At 48.6% G+C, this 23,343-nt stretch overlaps 10 protein-coding genes across 10 annotated transcripts; 7 read left to right on the top strand and 3 right to left on the bottom strand.

The window, feature by feature from the left end:
• Positions 1-475: 475 nt before the first annotated feature.
• EDB82DRAFT_491401 (Zinc/iron permease) lies at positions 476-2,391 on the top strand. The gene is made up of 3 exons (XM_025738642.2): positions 476-771; positions 840-1,001; positions 1,054-2,391. Exons 1-3 carry the CDS (start codon positions 744-746, stop codon positions 2,202-2,204), a joined length of 1,341 nt encoding a protein of 446 aa, XP_025588182.1. The 5' UTR covers positions 476-743; the 3' UTR covers positions 2,205-2,391.
• A 109-nt stretch (positions 2,392-2,500) lies between these two features.
• EDB82DRAFT_97250 (uncharacterized protein) lies at positions 2,501-3,981 on the top strand. The gene is made up of 3 exons (XM_025738653.2): positions 2,501-2,966; positions 3,034-3,283; positions 3,337-3,981. Exons 1-3 carry the CDS (start codon positions 2,796-2,798, stop codon positions 3,801-3,803), a joined length of 888 nt encoding a protein of 295 aa, XP_025588183.1. The 5' UTR covers positions 2,501-2,795; the 3' UTR covers positions 3,804-3,981.
• A 2,773-nt stretch (positions 3,982-6,754) lies between these two features.
• Positions 6,755-7,844, top strand: EDB82DRAFT_491383 (uncharacterized protein). The gene is made up of 3 exons (XM_025738686.2): positions 6,755-7,073; positions 7,129-7,157; positions 7,212-7,844. The coding sequence occupies exons 1-3, from the start codon at positions 6,812-6,814 to the stop codon at positions 7,710-7,712; spliced, it is 792 nt and encodes a 263-aa protein (XP_025588186.1). The 5' UTR covers positions 6,755-6,811; the 3' UTR covers positions 7,713-7,844.
• A 639-nt stretch (positions 7,845-8,483) lies between these two features.
• EDB82DRAFT_472511 (uncharacterized protein) lies at positions 8,484-8,957 on the top strand (the record flags this gene model as incomplete). The annotated part of the gene is made up of 2 exons (XM_025738697.1): positions 8,484-8,593; positions 8,657-8,957. The coding sequence occupies 2 exons, from the start codon at positions 8,484-8,486 to the stop codon at positions 8,955-8,957; spliced, it is 411 nt and encodes a 136-aa protein (XP_025588187.1).
• Positions 8,958-10,587: 1,630 nt separating this feature from the next.
• EDB82DRAFT_472510 (Ctr copper transporter family-domain-containing protein) lies at positions 10,588-11,228 on the top strand (the record flags this gene model as incomplete). Its single annotated transcript, XM_025738709.1, has 2 exons — positions 10,588-10,665; positions 10,734-11,228. 2 exons carry the CDS (start codon positions 10,588-10,590, stop codon positions 11,226-11,228), a joined length of 573 nt encoding a protein of 190 aa, XP_025588188.1.
• Positions 11,229-11,875: 647 nt separating this feature from the next.
• Positions 11,876-14,084, top strand: EDB82DRAFT_458268 (fungal-specific transcription factor domain-containing protein). The gene has a single exon (XM_025738720.2). The coding sequence runs from the start codon at positions 12,008-12,010 to the stop codon at positions 13,838-13,840; it is 1,833 nt and encodes a 610-aa protein (XP_025588189.1). The 5' UTR covers positions 11,876-12,007; the 3' UTR covers positions 13,841-14,084.
• A 294-nt stretch (positions 14,085-14,378) lies between these two features.
• Positions 14,379-15,395, bottom strand: EDB82DRAFT_472508 (uncharacterized protein; the record flags this gene model as incomplete). Its single annotated transcript, XM_065607979.1, has 3 exons — positions 14,379-14,727; positions 14,869-15,176; positions 15,234-15,395. The coding sequence occupies 3 exons, from the start codon at positions 15,393-15,395 to the stop codon at positions 14,379-14,381; spliced, it is 819 nt and encodes a 272-aa protein (XP_065465884.1).
• Positions 15,396-16,455: 1,060 nt separating this feature from the next.
• EDB82DRAFT_491373 (uncharacterized protein) lies at positions 16,456-18,627 on the bottom strand. The gene is made up of 4 exons (XM_025738742.2): positions 18,406-18,627; positions 18,317-18,348; positions 18,178-18,257; positions 16,456-18,127 (listed from the first exon to the last, which is right to left on the bottom strand). Exons 1-4 carry the CDS (start codon positions 18,485-18,487, stop codon positions 16,672-16,674), a joined length of 1,650 nt encoding a protein of 549 aa, XP_025588191.1. The 5' UTR covers positions 18,488-18,627; the 3' UTR covers positions 16,456-16,671.
• Positions 18,628-19,702: 1,075 nt separating this feature from the next.
• EDB82DRAFT_97029 (cyclophilin-like domain-containing protein) lies at positions 19,703-21,316 on the top strand. Its single transcript, XM_025738753.2, has 5 exons — positions 19,703-20,201; positions 20,258-20,322; positions 20,549-20,718; positions 20,771-20,877; positions 20,930-21,316. The coding sequence occupies exons 1-5, from the start codon at positions 20,056-20,058 to the stop codon at positions 21,114-21,116; spliced, it is 675 nt and encodes a 224-aa protein (XP_025588192.1). The 5' UTR covers positions 19,703-20,055; the 3' UTR covers positions 21,117-21,316.
• Positions 21,317-21,353: 37 nt separating this feature from the next.
• On the bottom strand, positions 21,354-22,895 carry EDB82DRAFT_97119 (RNA polymerase Rpc34). Its single transcript, XM_025738764.2, has 2 exons — positions 22,461-22,895; positions 21,354-22,402 (listed from the first exon to the last, which is right to left on the bottom strand). The coding sequence occupies exons 1-2, from the start codon at positions 22,724-22,726 to the stop codon at positions 21,517-21,519; spliced, it is 1,152 nt and encodes a 383-aa protein (XP_025588193.1). The 5' UTR covers positions 22,727-22,895; the 3' UTR covers positions 21,354-21,516.
• Positions 22,896-23,343: the final 448 nt, after the last annotated feature.

Raw genomic sequence — 23,343 nt, 5'->3', positions numbered from 1 at the left:
CTAGTCAGGACCGATCCGAAGTTGTTCCGATATTCAAACGGAGCTTTACCATTGTTGAAGCTTTCGTTTGTACCTTTCCTTCCTATTTGCCACTATTATTTGTCTGTCGGTAATTTGAAGTACTAAACATGCATTAGTAATCAAATTCTATACATACTCCTTGGTCCTCAATTTAACAATGGTCGATTGGGTATATATACTAGTATATTCAACATAGGTTGAAAATAATGATCAAGTCTCACCGGGTAAATACAATGTGCCATTCCATTGAGTGGATCCACAGAATCGGGTCCCTGTGTCCTCCTTCCGGGGCCCCTGAAGGATCGCCATTGACATCTGCAGAGTTGGAACACTAAAGGAACAAGCGCCAATTACACATCCATCGCGATGAAGTGGGAGGATACTCGCTCAAATTATTGGAAATAAATACTTACCTATGTCAAAGTACATGTTTCGTACTGCAAAACAAACAAATCCTCAAGTGTCGTCTTGCATTCCTATAAATAACCTCGTATCCCTTGGCGTTCGAAACACACAAATGTGCCCCTTGAAACTATATGCCGAGGATTATGCGTCCCCAAAGAACCATCAAACAAACTCAAAACATGTGCTGGCTTCTAAAGCAGTGACGCAACGGAAATTCCCAGACATACCCAAGACATGAACGGTGTCTTCTTCGCCATGAAATTATTTACAACACTGAATTCATAGAGGGAAAAATTCAGGAAATCCCGGTAATAAAGATGAGCTCCCATTCAGAGGTGCCCCGAGGTATTACATTATTAATTCACCATTCAATTGGTTCCTCCCCCTTTTCGCTGACAATCATGGTTTTGTAGGAGAGTCGTGGGCTTCAATTCCCACAGATCTGATCCTCGCCGAGTTGAGGCGACGCCAGGAAGATGGCGAGAAACCAGAATGTGGTTCGAGGTCAAAAGGTTCTTATGATACTTCAGCGCATGTGTTTGCCTTGATCCTCATCTTGGTCCTTAGCACATTAGGTGAGAGAGTCCCTCCAATTGCCAGTGTTGACACGCGACTGATACCATAAAGCATGCGGTTTCCCTCTATTGTCACGACGAACGATGCGCGGCCGAAAACAAAAATCCATTATATTCTATTGTCAGCATATTGGAACCGGCGTCCTATTGGCAACGGCCTTTGTCCACCTCCTTCCTACCGCTTTCGAGTCCATGACCGATCCATGTCTCCCTGATTTCTTCAGTAAAGGGTATACGCCGCTCCCGGGACTTGTGGCTATGGTTTCCGCCATCATTGTTGTTGCTATCGAATCGTACCTGACTGCGCGAGGAGCTGGTCATTCTCACTCCCATAACCATGGTTATTTTGACTCGGATGACGAACACGAGAGCGAATTGCCAATGATGGATACATCTGGACTATCTGACAGGAGAACTGGGATGCGACCACCAGATATTCACCTTGAACCTATGGAAAGCCAAGGGCTGGTTGCTGGCGTCTCACCTTTGCCGGGCACGTCGCCCTTGGGTCAAGAGTCTAAGAAACTCAGCGATGACTTCAACGACGCGGATTCAGATCTTGACCTCGATATGGACGAGCTTGACCCTTCGGGACCGAGCAGCATGAGAAACCGAAGTGGTCCTTACGCCTCTCTCAAAGCCGGAGTAGCCGATGAGGAGCCCTTGACACCCATGACCCCCATGTCTCCTGGACCACAGTCCCCCGAGGAACAACAACGCAAGATGCTGCAATGCATCTTGCTAGAGGCCGGAATTCTTTTTCACAGTATCTTTATTGGTATGGCCATCTCAGTTGCCACTGGTCCCGCCTTTGTGGTATTCTTGGTCGCCATCAGCTTCCACCAGACATTCGAAGGACTCGCCCTCGGCAGTCGCATTGCTGCAATTCAGTTCCCACGAAAATCGATTCGGCCATGGCTTATGGTTCTAGCGTATGGAACCACGACACCTATTGGTCAAGCAATTGGGCTTGTCGTGCACCGTATGTACGACCCTAAGAGCGCTGGAGGCCTTCTTGTCGTTGGCTTCATGAATGCCGTGTCATCTGGCCTCTTGTTGTATGCTGGCCTTGTGCAACTACTAGCGGAGGACTTCCTGACGGAAAAAAGCTACAAGATATTGAAGGGTACAAAGAGGCTACGGGCTTTCTTGGCTGTCTGCGGAGGTGCACTTCTGATGGCTGCCGTTGGTGCCTTTGCTTGAGTGTCGAGTTATGTCCCAAGATAACTCATGTATACATAGACTGGTATTGGTTGTTCATTATTTAACGGCGTTTTGCAGGGCAAAAGCAGGAGTTATATCGCTACTGGAAGGATGCGCAAGCTCTTAGAGATCACCATTTTCTTGTCTATCAGATAGCTAGTCTTTCAATTAAAGTCTGTATGAATAGTTCCCGCCAACACAATATTGATGCCCTCGGACTTCGAGCATGAATGAGCCCCCGGCCGGCCCCACACGAATTGTCCGATGCCCGGGGTCCGGTCTTCAAATTCGTCCGTTAGGCCTCGGCTCTATTCGTGTGCCCCAGACTGTCATGTCCTGTAACGCTACGTGTCGTGTCCAATTGCAGAGCCCCTTTTAATCAGCACCCCCAGTTCCCACACACACCTGCATGAGCTTTCTGGAGCTTGCAACCATGACATGACAAGTTTAGCCCAATATCGAACCACCATAAAGTGAGCCCAGAAGCTGAATGTTGAGTGGCTGTCTCAATTGTCAAGTCGGACAGACGCGCCCATTGTGTAGTATTTGTTGCCGCATTTCCCCATCTTGTTTCTCTCTTATATTCTCATCATGGCTGGACAGCGTCTGTTCGTATTGATTGTCGCTCAGGTTCTCTTTGCTGGACTTGCTCTATTTCTTGCCAATTCGCCGTATCTCAATATGTCTGCCACGCCGGCAAAGCAGCCTTGGGCTGATGGGCCTATGAAGCTGGTGACAACACCTCAATATGAGACGAAAAAGGTTAGTAATTGCGATTGAAACACCATCTCGGATATCGTAGCCAATACTCACCTTGCTGTCTCTCTAGACCGATCTTTTCACCACAGGAGCCACTCACATGGCCCTTCTGCACAACGCCATTATTCGAGGCTTCAACTCCATCTACCTCCAGGCTCCCCACGTAAAGGATTCCGACAAGGCTGACTTTATTGGCTATTCTCAAACCTGGTTTAAGTTTGTCAAATCTCATCATGACGATGAGGAGGACAATCTCTTCCCCAAGGTCCAGGAGCTGCTTGGCGAAGACCCTGTCTGGGAGGAAACACATCATGAGCACGGTAGATTTCCTATTATTCCATCAGCAATTCCACCACTAATATTGTGATTATAGAGTCCTTCCTCGCGCCTCTTGCCGAGTTCAACAATTACCTTTCTAGCCTTGCTTCACCCACCGACCTCGACGGAGCTCAGGTCATCAAGCTCATGGACGCCTTCAAGACTGACTTTGAGCACCACTTCCACAGCGAGATTTCTACCATTGCCGCTCTTTCGAACCACTCAAAGGCTCCGAAAGAAGACTCGCCCGAGGGTGCTGCCGCCAGCTTGACTTTCAAGACATGGGGAAAGAAGACAGTCACCAAAGCTGGTGTGCTCGACGTAGTCCCATTCTTCCTGTTGAACCTGGATAGAACCAGTGAGGAGGGCATGTGGGCGAATTGGCCTCCCATGCCTGCTCCCGTTTCTTGGGGTCTGACGAATATCGCGGGTTCGTGGTACGGAAAGTGGTGGAAGTTTTCGAGCTGTGACTCTCAAGGCAAACCACAAGAACTTTATGCTCTCCGTGGCTTGAAAGAGTGAGTTGGGGGTTGTCAATGACTTATCTAGACGTGGATTCTGTGATTCAGGGCGTTGATGATAAGCGAATTGATAGGACTATCCTTTGTTAGTATTAAAAACAGAGAAGTGACAAGAGCCAATTTCTTTGACCTTGTTGACAATCTTTACCTGATATTCTATCTGCAACCATAATTCGTCTGAGTGTAGGGTAATCCAACATGTGCTTTTTTGAAACTACTGATACTATCCCTTTTCATCATTGTCTTAGTAAACAAATGCTCGAGAAAAAACCAAAGAGAAAAGGCCCTGTCTGTGTTTGTCGTCATGTTTGTTCTTTGAAGGAAACTATTCAAAATTTTGTGTAATCTCTTTCTCAATGACTATAAATCTAGTTGTTCGGCGGGTGATATGGAAATTTCAACTGCTAGACGTCGATCATAATACTACTTGTAGTGACTCAGCAAAGCCTAAAATAAATCACTACTATCAAAATCACAAACCGGGGGAAAAGCGGCGCACTTTCAGAATGGGTTGCTCGCTTTCATCTCTTTGGGCTTGTAAGTATGGCCCTAGCAAGCTCGTGGGCACAAACTCGACGTACTCTAGTAACAGAATTAGAAATCCCGAATTCATACCAACTCAAACCATCGAGACGAGCTTTGTCTCTAACAGTGGAAGTACGCATATCCGATCGAACGATAGATGAGAGAGTCTTTGGGACGGGTGGCACGAAACCGAGTGCTATGATCTTGCCCGCTACACCCATTCGTGCGGAGCAGTATATTCGGAGTAAATTCGATTTTGAATATAGTTAAGTATCTGGTTGCTGATAAGTTATTTGGAGTTCGTTGAGGATACACATAGTGTCGCTATTTGTAAGTCTAGTTATCGTCAGCAAACTATTCTGTAATCGAGCGGTTACCTCAGGCACACATTCTGACAGTCTCCCTAGTCCACCGCTCATTCTTCCTATACCATTCGAGGAAGTGATACCACAAGCTTCAGCCTCGCCTCTGGCACCCAACAAGTCTTTGAATTCGACCAGAGAACTGACTATTGGTCGTCTCGAGGGAACAACCACAGAGGAGCTGGGGACGCTCGACCAGGGGCAACAATGCTTCGGTGGGCTTGGCCAGGGACTGGTCATGCAAGTACTATCATATCGACTGGAACCCTGACTCGTCCGGCCTATGTATTTTCTGGCTGATTCGTTCGCCCCTTACGGTAGTTAAGGTTTCAATACACAGTCCTTGCTAGGTATGTTCGTTCGATATTTGGTATTGAGTGGTCTTGGGTAGGAAATCGCGAGATCGGATCCGGTTTATTCGGCTCCGAAGCGGAGTCTACTTGAATTCTTTTCTTTTTCTTTTTTTAAGAGATATGGAGGTTGGAATCTTGTCGATTCATTGCGCCGTTCGTGGAAATTTGAATATAGACCTAGTGACACCGTTCGATGTTAGTTCTGTCTATTTTCACGTTTTACCGCTTACTAAAGAGTTGTTATCTTCCGAATGGGCTATAACAAGCTAACCCGGCCACCCTCGTATGGGTGAATGGCGGTTTCTCGTGTAATCTGACTCAAGGGGCTGGCGAGTTCTGGCTCGTGTTTACTATCCTTTCCAGAACCTATAAATTACAAAATCAGTACAACATACATAGAAGAGTGCCATGATTCATTCCAGTCATGTCGCACATGATGCAGCGATTGTGATTCACAAACTGTAACAGCTATAAGCCCTTCGTTAGCTTCAACTGTTATAATGCACGCTTTGCCTATAGATAGTTAAGACCTATGCAACAGTAACAATATGCTAGTAGCCATACCGTGTATTGGATGCAACTATTAGAGGCAACACTTCAGCGATTCAACTAAACAACAGCTAACTGTCCGCATTGATCTAGTATATAAAGCCTCCGTTCATACCGCCTGAGACTTGGTGTCTGTGAATCGAGATTGTCAACTAATTTCAAGTTATCCTCTGCCGCCTTTCAACATATATTCTCTTTTTCAACTTATCCAAAAGACATGGGTAACTGCTTCAGCGCACCCGGCTCAGAATCAAGGCGTCGACATTGCTCTCGGCACTCCAGTAGCCATGGTTCACGAAACTATCGATCTCGTTATGGCGAAGAAGATGGACAGGACCTGGGCTACATCAACACAAGCGCCAGTGCATCCGTCTCCGCAAAGAATTGTGGCCAACGAGGGCGGGACAGAAGTTGGAGATTTTCTATCGAATAGTAACAGATTATTGTCTCTTCGCTTTCGGCTCGGGTCTATCTATAGAAGCCATTAGTTTCTAATTAAGATACACAGTATCCCAATTGAACAGCGTTTCACTGCTGGTGCTCTACTGGAGCCTACATAGCTCCAGGAGACTCGCCCATTGTTTGAAATTCTTCCAGCTTACCGTTCTCACCAACTTCCATAGTATACCGCAAAAGCTCCTATACTGAGCCCTTTAAAACTCTTCTGCCTCGATTATCGAATATAGGTGGCTGCTTGAGTGTAGCCGAGCCGAAGTCGAAGCGTAAAAATCGCCATCGCACTAAGAACTACCATAGCCACCATCGATGGCCTCGAGAATCTCGAGATAGTATATATCAGGATGTAGATCCAAACTGTATACTGACTTTGGCGTAGTTGTTTTCTTGACGGCGAATGGCTGGGAGATGAAGAATAGACATAAGGAGAGGCGCCATAAACAATGAAAGTTGGAGTTGGGTAGTTTTCGAGTGTTTCTGATAGTTGAAAACTAGTAGTAGCCTATAATAGAAGTTGGCTTCTGATTCTCATCTATAATGTCTCATCGTAGTGTCGTCTCCGTAACTGCCGGGAACAAGGGTCGTACCTTCCCTAGGAAACCCAGTCGAAGAGTGGAGATGCTCGCGTCATGGACAGCGTCTCGTGTCGTGGTTGGTCAGCTAAGAAGCCCAGTCAACAAGGGTCGTGAACTTGTATGTCGTCTGTTGCGCCTTTTAGAACTTACAACTTCCAATTCCTGATTCAAACACTTACAACTAGCACAATGACTTCGAATCGTCATGTTCTCATTCTCGGCGGCAATGGCAAGATTAGCCGTCTTCTTACAGTCATGCTGTTGAAGAAGTCGTGGACTGTCACGAGTCTGATTCGTAACCCAGACCAGATCGACGACTTGAAGAAGATCTCTGAGGGCCTGCCGGGAACGCATAGCATAGTGGTTCATGATCTCATCACTATAACCAGCCAGGAGAAGGCCTCTGCTATTATTGATGAAGTGAAGCCAGATTCAGTCGTTTTCAGCGCTGGTAAGTTGAAATAGAGTCGAGTGACTGCAGAGGAGTGTAAGCTGACTGGCAATAGGACCTGGCAGGGGAACTGATCAAGACACAGTAGCTGCTGACTTACAAGATGTATAAGATGTAGTATAGCTAATGCTCTTCTAGATCATCCGAATCGATCGTGATGCCGCCATCTTCTTCATACAAGCCTCGGTTGCTAATGAAGCCATCAGTCATCATGTGCAAGTATCCTACCTTGGCGCTCGTCGTGAACAAGCTCCCTGGTGGACTCCTGAAGACTGGGAGGGCTGGAAGAAGGTCAACTCGACCTTCCTGGGTCCCTACTATGAGCCCAAGGTCGCCGCCGACGAAGCTCTCGTGACTGAAGGCAAGAAGAGAGAGAGTCTGACTGCAGTATCGGTTCGTCCTGGCGGTCTAACGGATAAAGATGAAGGCGGTGTTCTTCTGGGGCAGACGAAGCAAGCCAGGGGTATGACAACTCGAGCGTCAACGGCGAGAGCAATGGCGTTGGTGTTGGGACAGGAGCATGTCAAGGGACATTGGTTGGATGTTCTTGACGGCGAAGAAGATGCTCAGACTGCAGTTGATCGATACGTTCGTGAGAAAACAGAATGTGCTCTAGGAGAGCCAGTTCTCAGAGGCTAATTCTTCAGTCGAGGAGGGTCAAGATGGAAATACTTGGGACGACACTCGCAATATTGGATCTCTCGGTGCTGCTCACTACAAATCATCAGTTAGCAGACTTACAGGCTGTAGTAGGGGGGGGGGGGGGGGGGGCGGCAGTTGCAATGCCAAGTCCCACTCTTACTGTCGGGGCCACCTGGCGAGTTGGAATAGAAGATAGTGCGTTAGGACGTTCTAATAAGAGAAATTTCGAGTATGGAATTCCAATAACTTTGTTTGGATTTACTTGACGTTACACATTTTTCATCGAGCTGAAATTCATATCGAAGCTTCTCCTGATAGTGATATATATGGTAACTTTTTTGCATGAGTTGCATTGTCTTGTGGTTACGAGAATCAGTATCTGCACCAAGTAGCATCCCATATCCCCTACTTTCATATACAGGAATCGGCCAGCAACGCTGCTGAACCAGGCATCAGATAGCACTGGTGTTTTGTCCCCAACGCCCGTCACAATTTCAATCACTCCCACTCTCCTGACGGGTATAAATTCCCACATTTCTTCTCCGCCAACTAAGTCTTCCTTTCACCATTATCGCATCGTTTGATCTGCATCGATCCCACCACACAAACATCGGTACAAATCGCTTTCGACTCGATTCAAAACTTGCTTTGAATCTCCGGTCCACATCCTTCCCAAAGGTAAGTCTTTGTTCACTATGTTTGTTTCTTTTGTCAGTCTTCGGTATCTCACAAATACCCAAGATTCACTGCATCTGCATCGCTTCCAAGATGGGCTGTTTCCCTAAGATTCGGGTTCCACGCCGTCTCCTTCGCCTCTTCAAGAAGAAGAAGGACAACCGCGGTCGTGATGATGTTGAGCTGGGACATATCTCCCACCCGTAAGTTCATCCCCATCACCTCTCACAACGTCTCGGTGGTAGAAGTGGCTGACCTGTCAATAGTTTCGACGTCTACCGTATTGACAGCAAGGGCAACCGCGTTGCCCTTCCACAGCATTTACCTGTCCCTGTCGATCTCTATGGTCAGGTGGTCCCCCACACTGACGCTTCTGCCGCCGCTGCTACCCCTGTCGTTGGAACTGGCCTTACCTATCGCGGTATCCCCGTCCCAGATGGCTCTGCCGTCACCGATGGCTCTGCGAGTGATGACAGTGTTGCCGTTGACCCCAAGGCCAAGACTGGTGCCCATGCCAAGAAGGACGCTGGTGGCGCCGTTGCTGGTCCTGCTCCCAAGGACATCTAGATCCACATCACTCACCAATATGACTTTCGAACCATTCTTCGACAACAGGACTTCGGGCTTGGAGATTAATGATGATTGGATGGGAAGCAGAGAAAGTTGGCGTTGACACAATGGTTTTCATGTATAACAAGCCGGCAATTCTTTCAATGAATTTCACGAAACGTGGACGGGTGCAGTAGATTAAGAGACAACACTCTGCACACACTTGACTATCTTTGGCGTGACTGTTTTGATTTCTACGTGACCTTTATATTTAGAAAGGCTGCAGTAGCTCTACCATTTTTAAAATGAAACTGAAGTTGCTCGGCACGTACAATCCGACTGTGTTTTGACTGCTGGTAACCTGGAGACGCCAATGCAGCCCAGCTAGCAGCGGTGGTTTTCCCAGCCTAATTCGCTTCAAAACATTCTTTCACCCATACCTACAGTAATTCATAATCCACTAGATTGGTAACAAAGGTGTTGGCAAGTGTTTTTATTCTACTTGTGGCAGACCTAGTAGGGTAGGGCAGACATGCAGGGCACACAAACACTCGACGATTTTGAAATCAAAGATGGCTGCACGTCCAAATCAAAACAAACATCCACTAAATCAGGTACCTTTCATTCCGTTGTGCGCGTTTCTATGGGCTACAAGGGTTAGGTGGAACGTGGTGGAAGATTAACAATGGGTTATGGAAATCAGGGGCACGGCTGCGGGGGGCAGATGTGCCCGACGATCGGATCTTCTGCCTGCCAGCACTGTCAGGCTCGCGGGTTCGCATGCAACGTTTCTTTTTATTCATAACATAGTTGAATTTATCCTATTGGTGACCCTGATGCTTGTGAGAATATCAAACGCAGGCTCTGCCAAGTGTGCCATCATTACCTACACTTGATCCCTCGTCTCAGATGGAGCTTATGCCAGCAATAAATTGTGAACTTATTGTGCATTCTATAGTAGAATCTAAAGTTCACTTCCATCTCTTGTTATTTCTAGTCTCGATGATAGATCAATGTTGGGCTGAATCATCTGGTGGATCACCAACCTCCAATGACATGGACGTAGCACAATTCCTCCACACAAAGAAAAGGCCAGACGTTGGAATAGAGTAATCAACTAATATGGATGGTCTTTGGATAGCCTGTTCATATCCATGTCCCTTACCCCATGTCCAAGAGATAAGAACGCCTCTTTCTCTGAAACGACCACAAAATCGGAGCACATTCATCATCCCTGCACTAAAATCCTCAGCCCATGGAAACTTGCTCAAACATTCGCAAAGCTAGGCCATCGTCTGATAATTACATGCGAAAATCAACTCATTTGTGTCCTATCTCAGTCTACTAGTACCATAATGGATAGAGTACATTGGGAGTGGAAAAAAGGTAGAAATACCGCCGAAGCTTCCCTTTTCTTTTCGTCCCTGGGTCAACATATTTTAGACTTTGGCACCTTTATTAGGTTTTGACAGTCTGATTAATTCTATCTAGTTTCCTGTCTTCTCTTCTGCAAATATCGAATCGAAGGCATCCCTTGTCCTTCTCGCAACCATCGATCGATACCGTCAACGCCACTCAAGACAATCCCAACACAGCTTCGACTATGGATCACGATATGTATGTGACTGGCATGTCAGAAACTGCCACCATGACAATGGACATGCCTGCTGCTTCTACTTCAATGGCCATGGACCACGGCGACATGATGGGCGGATGCAAGATTTCCGTAAGTCCCCCTTGCTATCTTTCCTCGACAAACACTTCAAGTTCATGGCTGACAGACACGTTCTACAGATGCTTTGGAACTGGAACACGGTCGACTCATGCTTCATCGCTGAGTCGTGGCGCGTCACTTCCAAGGGAATGTTCGCCGGCTCCTGTATTGGTGTCATTCTTCTCGTCATGTCCCTTGAACTTCTCCGCCGCTCCGTCAAAGAATGGGATCGCTATCTCCTCCGCCAGCATGCCGCCAAGTTTATAGAGTCGTCCTCTACCGGTCGACCTGGATCCTTTAATGACAAAGAAGGCAATGCTACCGTTGTCGATTGCAACAATCCTGTACCCCCGTTCCGACCCAATGTTTGGCAGCAGGCTATCCGTGCCCTCTTGCACATGATGCAGTTTGCCGTGGCCTACTTTGTCATGCTGTTGGCCATGTACTACAACGGCTATTTCATCATTTGCATCTTTATTGGTGCTTATCTTGGTGCTTTCATCTTTCAATGGGAGACTTTGAGCCTTTCCAATGGTACCAGTGCTTCTAAGGAGGCAACAGTTTGCTGTGGTTAAGAAGAGTTACAAAAGACCGGTTCAAGTATGGATTTCGGTACAGTCTGTCGTATTTGGTTTCAAGGAGGAGGATTGCGAGAGGAAGGTCTGGGCTGTACAGATGTCTCTGTTGAGTTAACATGATTCTTTCTTCCATTCATATGCTACAACGATGTTTGATAATCACGGTTGTCAAAGTGGCAAACAATTGGAACTATCCCAGCACTCGCTGTGTCCAGTACGCTTTATTCTCTATCCATCTGCCATCTCATGGCCTTTGGTTAATTAATGCAATATCACATCATAAGATTAGAGTAATCAACCAAGTGACGGACAAGCACAGCTAACAGAAACAGACCGGGATGTAATGGTTAATGCTTCAGTGAATATCATCAGATACCGACAAGTTGAGCCCGTATTAAACATGCCATTCTTAATTATAATTATTCATACTGAACGGCAAGCGATATACATACACTAATGGTATCAAATATCATAACTAGATAGTACGTCCGTTACTAATGTGCAATGTATGGCGTAGAATAGGCTGACAAATTGACTAGCAAAGGCCCATGGAGAGGTCCAGTTTCGATTGGCCTCAACTGTCGATCCGAACATGGGGGATCTATACTAACCCAATCTAGACGAACTCCTTACGCCAACCCAACTCTCATCCTTCATCAATTCGGCACGTATCGCGATAATCTCCAATATCGACGGAAATCATTTGCTGTATATATTTTATACACGATATAAAGCTAACTTGGCTCAAGGGAGCAGTCCCTTTGTTCGCCGCCACCATGTTTCGTCATCTCATGTCTTCCAAAGTGCGCTCTAACGCTGGCTGCTGGACTTGTCGCCTCCGTCGCAAGAAGTGCGATGAGAAACGTCCAGTCTGCGATTCCTGCAGTGCTCTAGAGATCACTTGCTATTTTGACGATGAGAAGCCAGAATGGATGGATGGCGGATCACAGCAGAAAGCCATGGCTGAAAAGATCAAGGCTCAGGTTAAGAAGCAAGCCAGTCAGCGTCGCGATCGCAAATACATGGAGATGCTTGAGACGGGTACTCAGAATGTCACACTTCAGACCCAAAACCCTCAGCAGCAACAACAACCTCACGACCCTGCCATGGTCGCAGCATCCGACACAGACCCTGCCTCAGGTCATGAGTTTGGATCGACTCCAGGTTCTAGCAACACCAGTGGCGCATCTCCTCCCGATATGCCCTGGCACAGTCACTTCGCAGTCCCTCACGAAGACCCCAGCAGTTCAACTGGGAACAGCACCGAGGTCCATTTCATCATGATCTACCTCGACTATGTCTTCCCTCACTTGTTTCCTTTCTACCGCCCCCCCATCCTTGCTGGCGGTCGTGGCTGGATATTGGACGTCTTACAGAGCAACAAATCCGTCTGGCACACAGCCATCTCACTGACTTCATACTTCTTCAGTATTGTCATGGCTAATGGTGAGATTGAGCATGTCGAGTGCACAAACCGTATGGTTCACCAGTTACAGTCCCAGCTTGAGATGGGTTTAAGAGAGCTGCAACGCGAGATGACTGCAGTTAACCACAAGATATCCTGCGCTGGGGCTCGAGACAGACTCCTCGTTCTGCAAGCCATCTTACAGATGCTCATCTTCGAAGTATCGACTAGCAACAAAGACCATTGGAAGATGCATCTCGATGCTGCCATCACAATGTTTCAACAGATCCTTCCTCAGCCCGAGCATTGGAAGGAAACGCTAGAAGCTCTCTACAGTTACCGTTGGCCACCTCCTGAGATGGGCGTCCGCCGACCCTTTAGCACAAACCAAGCCGCGCTTCGTTTCTTCACAGCTAACGTTCTTTACATCGATGTCATGTCCAGCATAACGCTCGAGCAGGCGCCTCGCCTTCAGAAGTACCAGGAAATCATCATGCCCAGCTGCAAGGCACACGTCGCACCGGAAGAGGTTCGTATCTCAGGATCACTCTTCATGGAAGAGTATGTCGGCCTTCATAATTGGGTCGTCCAGATCATCGGTGATATTTCTGCATTGGACGCCTGGAAAAAGGATCAAAAGAGATCAAACTCCCTATCCATCAACGAGCTTGTTCAACGAGGTAAGGTGCTGGAGGGTGCTATCAGGGGAGGATTGAGTGTCATTGAGGCACAAGCTCAAATGCCCGGCCCCCTATACAATCCTGTCATGAGTGTAGTCGCAAGTCCGATGCATAACCAGGACATCAACACAAAGCAAGCCCCCGCCCTCGCAGCCAACAACATGATATGGTTACAAGCCGCCCTCACCTACCTTCAGGTGGTCATATCTGGCTGGCAACCCTCCTGCCCTGAGATTCAATGTTCCGTTCGCCGCATGACGCACCTCTTGACAACACTCCCATCCAACACCTGCCTAAGAACCTTGGTCTGGCCGTTCTGTATAGCGGGATGTCTTTCGCCTCCAGAAGACGAGAACTCATACCGAGCGATGGTGGAGGGTCTGGGCCCTATCAGTGTGTTTGGCACAGTCAGAGAGGCACTGGAGATTATGGAAAAGGTCTGGTCGAAACGAGATCAGATTGACGAGAGTTGGGATGTGGCCAAGTGCATGCAGGTTCTTGGCCATGGAGTTTTATTGATCTAATACCCTTGAGACTGTATTGTTGAATCAATCATGGAAGCATACGAATGATGATTTATTTCTCTGTTTACAAGCGCGGTTTCCCAGAGCACACTTGGCGGACAACAAGGACGCGTCGACAGCATGGTTATTGACCTCGAATGTTGGGATCAAATATGTAGGACTAATTTATAACAAGATTTTCCCATCTGTTACACATGTGTTTCCTTCTTTAGTCCAAGGCTTGTGCCGATGGAAGTAAAGGAGTCTACCTATTATATGCTTTACCAGCAGTTTTCTTCAAGTCTCTTAGCCTTGTGGTACCCAAGCCGGAACCCCTTTTCTATTTGACAGGCTAAAACATCAGTTATCACAGATATTGGGAAGGTTGTTGTTAAATGGTTGAACAGTCGACGTTCAAACCCCGATCCAATTTTTATTCATTTTTGATAAGTCGATCTAACCAGTAGACATTACCCCTGTGTATCCCAACACGTGTGTCCTCGACCTCAAAGCAAAGCAAAGCGTCCAATCTATTATATCCCATAAGAACCATTATCGTTTAAATCTTTTTTCCTCCAAAGAGTGTCTGTCTCTTCTCGAGCAGATCAAGATCCCACCAACCCTCAACTCGCTCAAGAATGGTCTTACGTTTCGACCAGATTCTTTCGAGAGGGCTCTTTGGCGAGTCATCATTCATACGTCCCGGAGATAGGGGAACTGGAGGCAAAGGAGGAAGATGCAGCACAGGCTTTGCAACCTCCCTCCTCTTGACTCGGACAGGCGCCGTGGGGGGCGGGGGACACCACGGCTGGCGTACGCTCTCGGCATCAGAAGAGTCGCTATCGAACCGCTTTGCCATGGCCATAGTACCCAGACTTCGGTCCTGGGACATCATAGGCGGTCCTTGACTGATGCCCAGAGCATTGTTGACCTGCCCCTCACGGCCGCACCCTCAACCCTCAATGTCCTTAGGAGCGGGACGAGCAGCACCCTTTGTGCGCTTCCACAAGCATCCCGAAGTGATGGCGGAGAACGAGAAAAGTACGCACAGGGCAATGCTGAGGCCCCAGACGGACTTGAGCTGGTAGCACGACGCCTTGTCAGGGTCGACCCAGGCAAAGACGTTTCCACGAGAGTGGTAGACGTTGTGAAAGAGTGAGTTGATGAAGTTAGCTGTGTTGCCATCAGAAGGGAACTTGGGGCATGTAAGGTAGCTGACAGGCTTGCCAATAGTGCATGCTACAACGATGCAGGCGACAAGAAGCATCACATCAGCGCCTGTGGCAAGCAGAAGAGGGAGCATGCCATCCCAGTAGAGGATGTAAGATATGGCGATGTACAAGGTCGCGATAATTGACTGTGATGTGTAAGTAACTCTACAACTATTGCATCGATTTTATATGCGAGAACTTACAACAACCAGGGTTCCAATCAAAGCAGAGGGCGCCGCATAATCAGCACCAACCATCTCGCCAATAAAGTTGGATGTCAAACCAATGATTGTAATGAGTGAGATAAACTCCATGGCTCGCATGGCAGTCCAGGTGTGCCCGAGGGCGCCGAGAACAGGCTGCATCTTGGAGTTGGAATTTGCTTGTGTGTTCAGAGAGAGACGAGGGCGCAACGAGCCGGCTGTGCGCAGAGGTAGACGCTTGGAGTAGAAAGGAATAGAGGGGGATGTGGAAGATATCTTGTCCAAGTGATAACCCGCCCTTACGAAGAGGCGAGGGATTTTTTATGTAAGAAAAGAGAGAAAGAGATCGTTATAGAAATCGTCTGTTCGTGAATGATAGATTGATGCAGAAAGAACCCAAGACCAAACAAGGTAGAGGACAAAGGAAATAAGGAAACAAGAGAAACAAGGGGGGAAAAAAGGAAAAGAGACTGTTGTGTTTGTTGTGTGAGATGTTTGATGAAGAGAAAGAGACACTTCCAAACGTCCGAAACCCAGTGTCTTTATACACATCTCATTGTCAACAAAACTTTTACAAGATGCAAGAATAACACAGACCGTATCCGTAACCATGACAAGGCATTGAATAGCTACCTTGTCTAGCCAACTTTCCAATTACAGCAGCCGCCTACTACCAGCCGCGTCCCCATCGCGCTTCTCGCTATACCATAGACGACCAAGTCAACCCTGGCAATTAAACGACATGATACAAACTTCCTTTTCCAAGTCCTGGGCGTCTGATACCGCGACCAATGAGGCTTGAGAAGCTCAAAGTCGTGGCGGCGCTTAAACGTGCAGGGGTGTTTTCGGATAGCCGCGCAGGAAAAGGGCGGTTGGTGTTTCAAGATATATCGACAAGGACACGATTGGATGAGAGACGTTCTTAGGGAAGAGCGGTTCGTTGGTCCGGATGAGGCTCTCTTTTGTTTTGGGGAGAGGTCGCATATAGGGCGAGATTGCTTGGGTGAGTCCATCGTTGCAGGTTATTCTGGGATTGTCGTCCTACTGCAACGGCAACAGATTCGGTCCAGGATCGATGGGCTATAATCCTGGTTCTTGATCTGATCTTTGTGGTTCAATGATCGCCGTGGAGCCATTCTTGGTTAGTCTTCACCTGATACACACAGAGCTTACGTGCAACATATCGATCTAATGCTGGCCTCTCCACAAGGTCGATCGGATGGTCAAATCGGTTGAAAATAGAACGACATGGCATGTCAGTTCATTTTGTTGCGCCAGACGCCTATCTAGGATCCTATCATGAAAACAAACATGCTGCCCCGTTGCTGATTATTCTGTACATTCTCAAGGCCGCCAACTAAACATGGCTTTAATGCATTGAAACTCGATCCCAGCTTATAATCCATTTATGTTTAAACATGTCGACCAGTGGGACAGCTTAGCCCAGGAGGTCGTCCATAGCAGAGCCACCAGTCTTGGGAGGAGCGCTGCCACTGGAAGATCCAGCTGCCGGTGCACCCCAGATTCCAGCACTACTCTTCTCCTTGGCGAGCTGGCCCAGTGCGGGTCCAGCCTTGGGCGTCTCGGGCTTCTTGACACCACCACTAGCCTTGCCCCAGAGAGCTCCGAAGGCGTCCCCACCAGCAGCAGGTGCTGGCTTGGCTGAGGAGCTAGTAACGGGCTTCATGTTGGCCATGGTAGTGGGGGTGCTGGGAGCAGCATTGGAAGTGCTACCCATGCCAGAAAAGGCAGACGCTGTAGGCTTGGATGCCTGTGCCTGGACGGGACTAAAGTAGTTGGGACCAGATTGCTGGAACCCAGCGGGCTTGGGAGCCTGTGCCGCGGGGGCAACAGGAATGCTGAAAGCAGAGTAGTTTGGTCCTGGGGTGCCTGAGGCGCTCGGTGCGGGCGAGATTGATGCCATGCTAACCATTTGGCTAATATCAGCCTGCTGAGGAGCGGAGTGAGGCTGGGGAGCTGCAAACTGAGCAGTCGAGGAGGCCATCGATGTCACAGGAGGGCTTTGCATAAAGTTGTTGGATGGTGCAGCCTGAGCAGGTGTAGCTGATTGGAAGTCATCGAACTCATCGTCATCGTCGGCTTGCGCAGGAGCGGCAGCAGCATTGCTAGGGGCCAATGCAGCGAATCCAGAGCTGTTCGAGGCTGGAGGGGCTGCAGAAGATGCCGGTGCAGGGTCGTCAAAGGAGAAGAGATCAACTTCAGGTTCCTTCTTCTTAGGTGGCTCGGCAGCAGTCTTCTTAGCAGGAGCGCGCTCTGGTCGCTTGGCAGCAGCTCTCGATGAGCTGGCAGAAGGTCGCTCGCCTTCGTCAAACTCGTCGTATTCCTCAAATCGTTCAGCTCTGCTAGCAGCGCCATCTCCTCGCCAGTCATCAGTCTCACCACCGAAACCACCACCGTCACCATAGACACCACCAGAGTATCCGCCAAAGTTGGTAGGGCCGCTGCCACTCCCGCTACCTCCACCATAGCCAGCGCTCTCGCTACCAAAACCACCATAACGGCCAGAGCTGCCGCTTGAGAAGCCACCACCAAAGGTTGCGCCACCTTCAACACCAGTATATTTGTTCTTGGTCGCACGCGCTTTCTTGCGCTCGGTTCGGATACGATCCACATCGCTAAGTAGGTCGGCCAGCTCCTTGGCTCGGTTGCGCACGTTGATACCCTGGTCCTTTCCGTTCTGGTCGATAAAGTGAAATTGGCGAAGCATCTTGAGAAGAGAAATGTGTCCTCTCGCATCATCAATTACACGTTCAGAGCCGTGCTTAATGAGAAACTCGAGCAATTGAAGAGCCTTGTAGATTTGGCGCCATTCCTCGGCAGCCTTCTCGGTGAAGCGACGGTAAATCATGGGCATAATCTCGTTGAGGGTTTGACTGGCTCATAGTCAGTAGCTAAACTTTGATAGTGGTTCAAAGTGTCGTACTAGTTGAATGTACCGTTTGCGATCTCTTGCATGATGGTAGATGAAGCACCCCATGGCTCGTTGTTCGTGGCCTCTCGCACCTAAACATGGGTGAGTTGACTGTGTCTCAACCACAGTTATCGCGCAGAGCTTAACCAACCTTGGCCTCCATCTCGGTAAAGTTCATGACAGCTGGGTATCGCGTCAGTAACGATCGGGCGCATTAGACAAGGCCACCAAGGGAAGTACCATTCTGGGCCTTCCGAAAGCCTGCCTTGAGGTCATACAAGGTCAGGTTGGAGACCGTGTTCTTGAGATCGTTCATATCCATATTGAATTAATCCAAGAAGAAGCCAGCAGGTAGATGGGAAGATTGGCGCAGGTGACGCAGAGCTTCGAATGATGCTTTCGAGGAGTTTCAATGGAATGGAATAAGATATCTAGAGTTCAAGATGCCCCTTGTTACACTACGGCCATGGTGGACACTTGGACATTTCCACAACCCAATGTCAGCAGCATGGATCATGGCTGATCACGTGATTGGCATCAAATAAAGCTGAGGACAATGGATTCGAGTAGATTTATAATCTTGTCACCAGTATGAAACTACAAATATCTACCATAGTCAGTACCTATTTTTCAATATAGAATGGTTGCTCTCCTCTGCTTCATCTGTCTCCGTTCCTCATTGATCTTTGCTGAGCTAAAACGTAATCATCATGCCAAAGCACTTTAAGCGTCTGGACTGGAGTACCCGCTATACAACCTTAGACTTCAGGCCCGAACAGGGAGCTAGAATACCAGACGTCAGGTTGGCCCAAACTTTTACCTTCCCTTCTCGAGATCAGTCTACCTGTTCCAGCACGTTCATCGACTCGCTGTAGTTTTATCTGTCCAAATTATACAATCGTCCACTCCCAATCGTATCAGTGTTCAAGGTATGTACAAGCTCAGTTATTTCCAAAGCCGCGTCTGCCTTTGTTTCACCACCAAAAGCTCTCTGGAAAACACAAGCTGGGCATTGATCAAGCTGCAAAAGAGAAGCAAGACGCCTTCCAAGCAAACATTGGACATTTGAGCACTTTTTGGGGGCCAATGCTAAACTATTGTGACCCCAATTGGGATCTTGGAAAGGCTGTCTGTCTGACCGGACCAACGCCGGTATTTTCGGTCTCTTCTCGCCTTTGTTCATTCTGCTTTGTTTCCCCCTGCGCTTCCTGTTTACAATGGTCACTGTTGCCCACGGGTCAATGGACTGGGTAAGACTTGAGGTGGGAAGGGGCCATGCAATGTCAAAGAACCCACTGGCGTGGCCATGCCCCCTTGCCCCCCTCCAATGGGCGTGATCCTTGAGCAAAAGTCTGTTGCACTTCAGACATCGGGCCACTGACTCGTTGCATCGGTTCCTGCTGCTCTTGTTCAACGGTCTGCAAATAAACCAAAGAGTTCAGCGTGCGTGGCCCGGGCAACCTCCATCAGCTCAATCGGGAGCCCCATTGAAGCTTGGAGAACCAGCCATTGAGTCCACAACCCAAACCAAACCAACCCGGTTTGGCTCGGTCTTGTTCTGATCAATGCGCCCGGGCTGCTAGCAGTAGCTGGTAATGGCGGTCAAAACATTGAAGCTCAGGGTTGGATACTTGTTTGGTCTCATTGAACAAGGAGCACTCATCATCATTGATCATCAGGAGCTGCGAAGCTTCCCTGCCCCACAGGCCATAGCCACGGTGACCTCATGGGAAAAGTCGCCAGCTTGGGGGTTGCTTCAGCAGGCAAAATAGAGAGCAAGCTATTCCGATCGCTTCACGTGATCAACTCCCCCACTGTACCCCTCTTCTACGTGTTTCCATTGGTTCCCACGGCCCCGCGCTAACGTTTTGCCCCTCTAGCTTGCTCAAAATGAGACCCTCCCTCATCAAGCCCCTCCTACCCCGCCATACCTGCTTCTCTGCCGCGAGAACTTCTTCTTCTCTTCCTCAACTCTCCAACACAATCAAATCTGTTAGATTTTTCTCAGCTTCATCCGCAGTCATGGGTAACAAGGTGTAAGTTTTCCTGGCCGAGCATCGTATTCATGGAACCATCTCTGACTGTTGAACAGTTTCTTCGATATCACCTGGGAGGGTCCCGTCTTCCAGAACGGCAAGCCCACCTCCACCGTTAAGGGTAAGCTTTGATTTCCTGACGATACCGTCCTTTTTACCTGCCTTGGCCATTGAGATATACCCTCAGCCTCTCAATGTCCATTGTCGATTCCACACATGGAATTGCCGCAGTGTTCGTGGTCTCTGTTACTTGAGCACTCGTCATACGCTACCCATATCCCTCAATCACATCTATGTCTCAATCATCACAGCTGTTCCATCGAAACTAACTCCTGTTCCTCTTATAGAGCAGACTGGCCGCATCAACTTCAACCTCTTCGACGACAAGGTCCCCAAGACCGCCGAGAACTTCCGTGCTCTCTGCACTGGCGAGAAGGGTTTCGGCTACAAGGGCTCTTCTTTCCACCGAATCATCCCTGACTTCATGCTTCAGGGTGGTGACTTCACCCGTGGCAACGTACGTTATCATTTGCATTCTGATTTAACTTACAACTGCTAACATGGCCAAGGGCACTGGTGGCAAGTCCATCTACGGAGAGAAGTTCGCCGACGAGAACTTCACCTTGAAGCACGAGAAGCCCGGTCTGCTCTCCATGGCCAACGCTGGCCCCAACACGTAAGCACCCACAGTCTTCTCACCTCGATTGCACTAATTAACACTGTCACAGCAACGGCTCTCAGTTCTTCATCACCACCGTCGTCACCTCTTGGCTCAACGGACGCCACGTTGTCTTTGGTGAGGTCGCTGACCAGCAGTCCCTTGATGTCGTCAAGGCCCTTGAGGCTACTGGCTCCGGCAGTGGTGCCGTCAAGTACAACAAGAAGGCCACCATCGTCGACTGCGGTGAGCTGTAAACAGCTCAATCCGTACGACGTGGCGAGCGGGAATTTGGAATTGCATAACAAAACCTCACTGAGGGCTGGCGACATGGAGCTAGTTAGTCACAGGCTAGTAAAAGCATCTAGCTATTGAACAATGTGAACCAATAAACCCAAAACTGTATTTGAAACAATCTCGTGATATCGGTATGAATGTCCTGGTTCTGAAGTATCGCTTATGTGCAGATGCTGCTCTGCCTAAAGATACTAGACAATCGCTGCGTCCAGCTGAATACTACACAGCCATCGCTTGTCCTACTACGCCGTTGCTATTTTTTCCCTAAAAACAAAAATGCCCACTTGCATACCATAACTCCATTACTTGAATACAACTGATGTCGGTTTCCCTCATCGCATGTGCAAAATCTCTCGTAATCTATTCAACTCCCAACCACCTCGTGAAGTACTCGCAGTTACTGGGGCCTACGGGGCCACCTTCTTCACAGATCTCAAACACTGGGCAGCGTCCACAGGGGGCTTCTGTAAAGGCGCTCGCGAAAGATTCCGGGCCGCCTTCACGGCCTGTAGGGTCATCTCGGCCAGCCCAGCTCTCCAAGGATTGTTTGGCGACCCGAGAAACGCGATAACCTGTCTTGCCAGCCACCTTGACTGATTCAACAAGTTTGTCCCAGACCAAGACATCTACAAGCTTCTGCACGTCATGTTCGGAAAGGATCGTGTTATGAGTAATGCCGCTCGCCGATAGCAGACGTGCGATGTCGCGAACGGTCGGATAGCCTGTATAGCCGGCAGGGAGAGGAAGGAGTGCGTCCTTCTTGACGGTAATCGTCGAAGACGTCTTGGGTGCTTTGGCAGGGGGCTCGTCCATGTGACTAGCATCGCGCTTCTTGCCCTTGTCTACGCCACCCTTGACAACACCCTTCTTGGGGACCTGCGTTCGCGCAGCACCACCTCCGTGCGTGCTGTGGTAACTGCTCTGGCGCTTTATAAAATCGAAAACAACACGCTGTAACTCATCGATAAAGGCCTCGTCGAGGTTCTGATCAGTATACCACGGACCACCTGTGGCGCGATCGCTGGGTCGTATGGAGGCCTTGATGAACATCTTCTTGTTGGGGTGCTCGACATTTTTGAAGGGTGCAATGAGTCCCTTGGCTTGCAGTTGTTTCAAGGCATTCTTGAGGACCGAGTCGTGCATATTGAGGCGCTTCTGGAGCGTCTGGGACCAGATACCGTCGCCGCCCGAGTCGTCGATAAGAGAGTAGACCATGACCTGCTCGTCGGTCGAGCATTGCTTATATCTAGCGATCAATTGTCAGTTGCACACTCCAAAATTGTTGTAGGATTTGGTTTGCATACTTGTGAGCTTCTTGGGAGTCGCGCCATTTCCATAGCACTTGGCCAGAGGCCTCGCGCATAGTGATGAAAAGCTTGTCATCGGTAAGAGACTGGACGACGCGGGCAAGCAGCATAAGATCGCGGTTGGGAATGACATCGAGGCGCATAAGGTCATCCTGGGAGAACATGTCCGTCCCAGACTCGCGACATCGTTCGTAAAGGGCCTCTTTCCAGACACCGAGCTTGGCCGTCGCGGCGTCGGCCTCAATAGGCGCGGGGGTCGGCATTGTGGATGATAAGTCAAGCGAGGGATGCGCTCGTCGAGTAAGTGATATTGAAAGAATGATATCCCTAGGGTATAAGACTAGGTTGTTGACTAACTAGCAAAAATCCGATGCTATATTGACATGATATGGTGAGTGGTAAGTAAGAAGTGGTAGTTTGCTACTGAGCAGTGCTTTTGTATTGTGTGAGAATAAGGCTGCTTCTTTGGACTTTACCCCCTATGACTCTTAGTTGCTGAGCCAGGGAAGGAGTCAGTATTAGATTTTGAAAATCGTGAAAAACCACCAAATAGTGAGTGGCGACCGAGCGTTTGTGAGGGTACCAAATATGACGATGGCGGGATGGATTGCTTCTTTTCGAGTCGAGGCGGTCCTCAGGGTATCCAAAAAAAAAAAAAATTGGCGGGTAGAAGCACAAGAGACGAAATTAGTTGGTCAGTTTATGCCACTTGGATCATAGTTGTTAGGTTGTTTATTTCTGTACCTCAAAGCTTAAGAGGCCATGGATTGGAAATAATTATTTTTCGACTCCCCGCAGTCGACGCTAAATCCAATGTACCTCGTCCCCTACCGTGCTATTTATTCAGATACGCCGGGCGAAATACGACGGAAAGTGGGGG

Source organism: Fusarium venenatum (genome assembly GCF_020744135.1).
Source record: "Fusarium venenatum strain MPI-CAGE-CH-0201 chromosome Unknown EDB82scaffold_1, whole genome shotgun sequence".
In the NCBI taxonomy this organism is placed as follows: domain Eukaryota; kingdom Fungi; phylum Ascomycota; class Sordariomycetes; order Hypocreales; family Nectriaceae; genus Fusarium; species Fusarium venenatum.
Note: the sequence above shows the minus strand (reverse complement) of the source record. Positions and strands in the feature narration are given on the sequence as shown.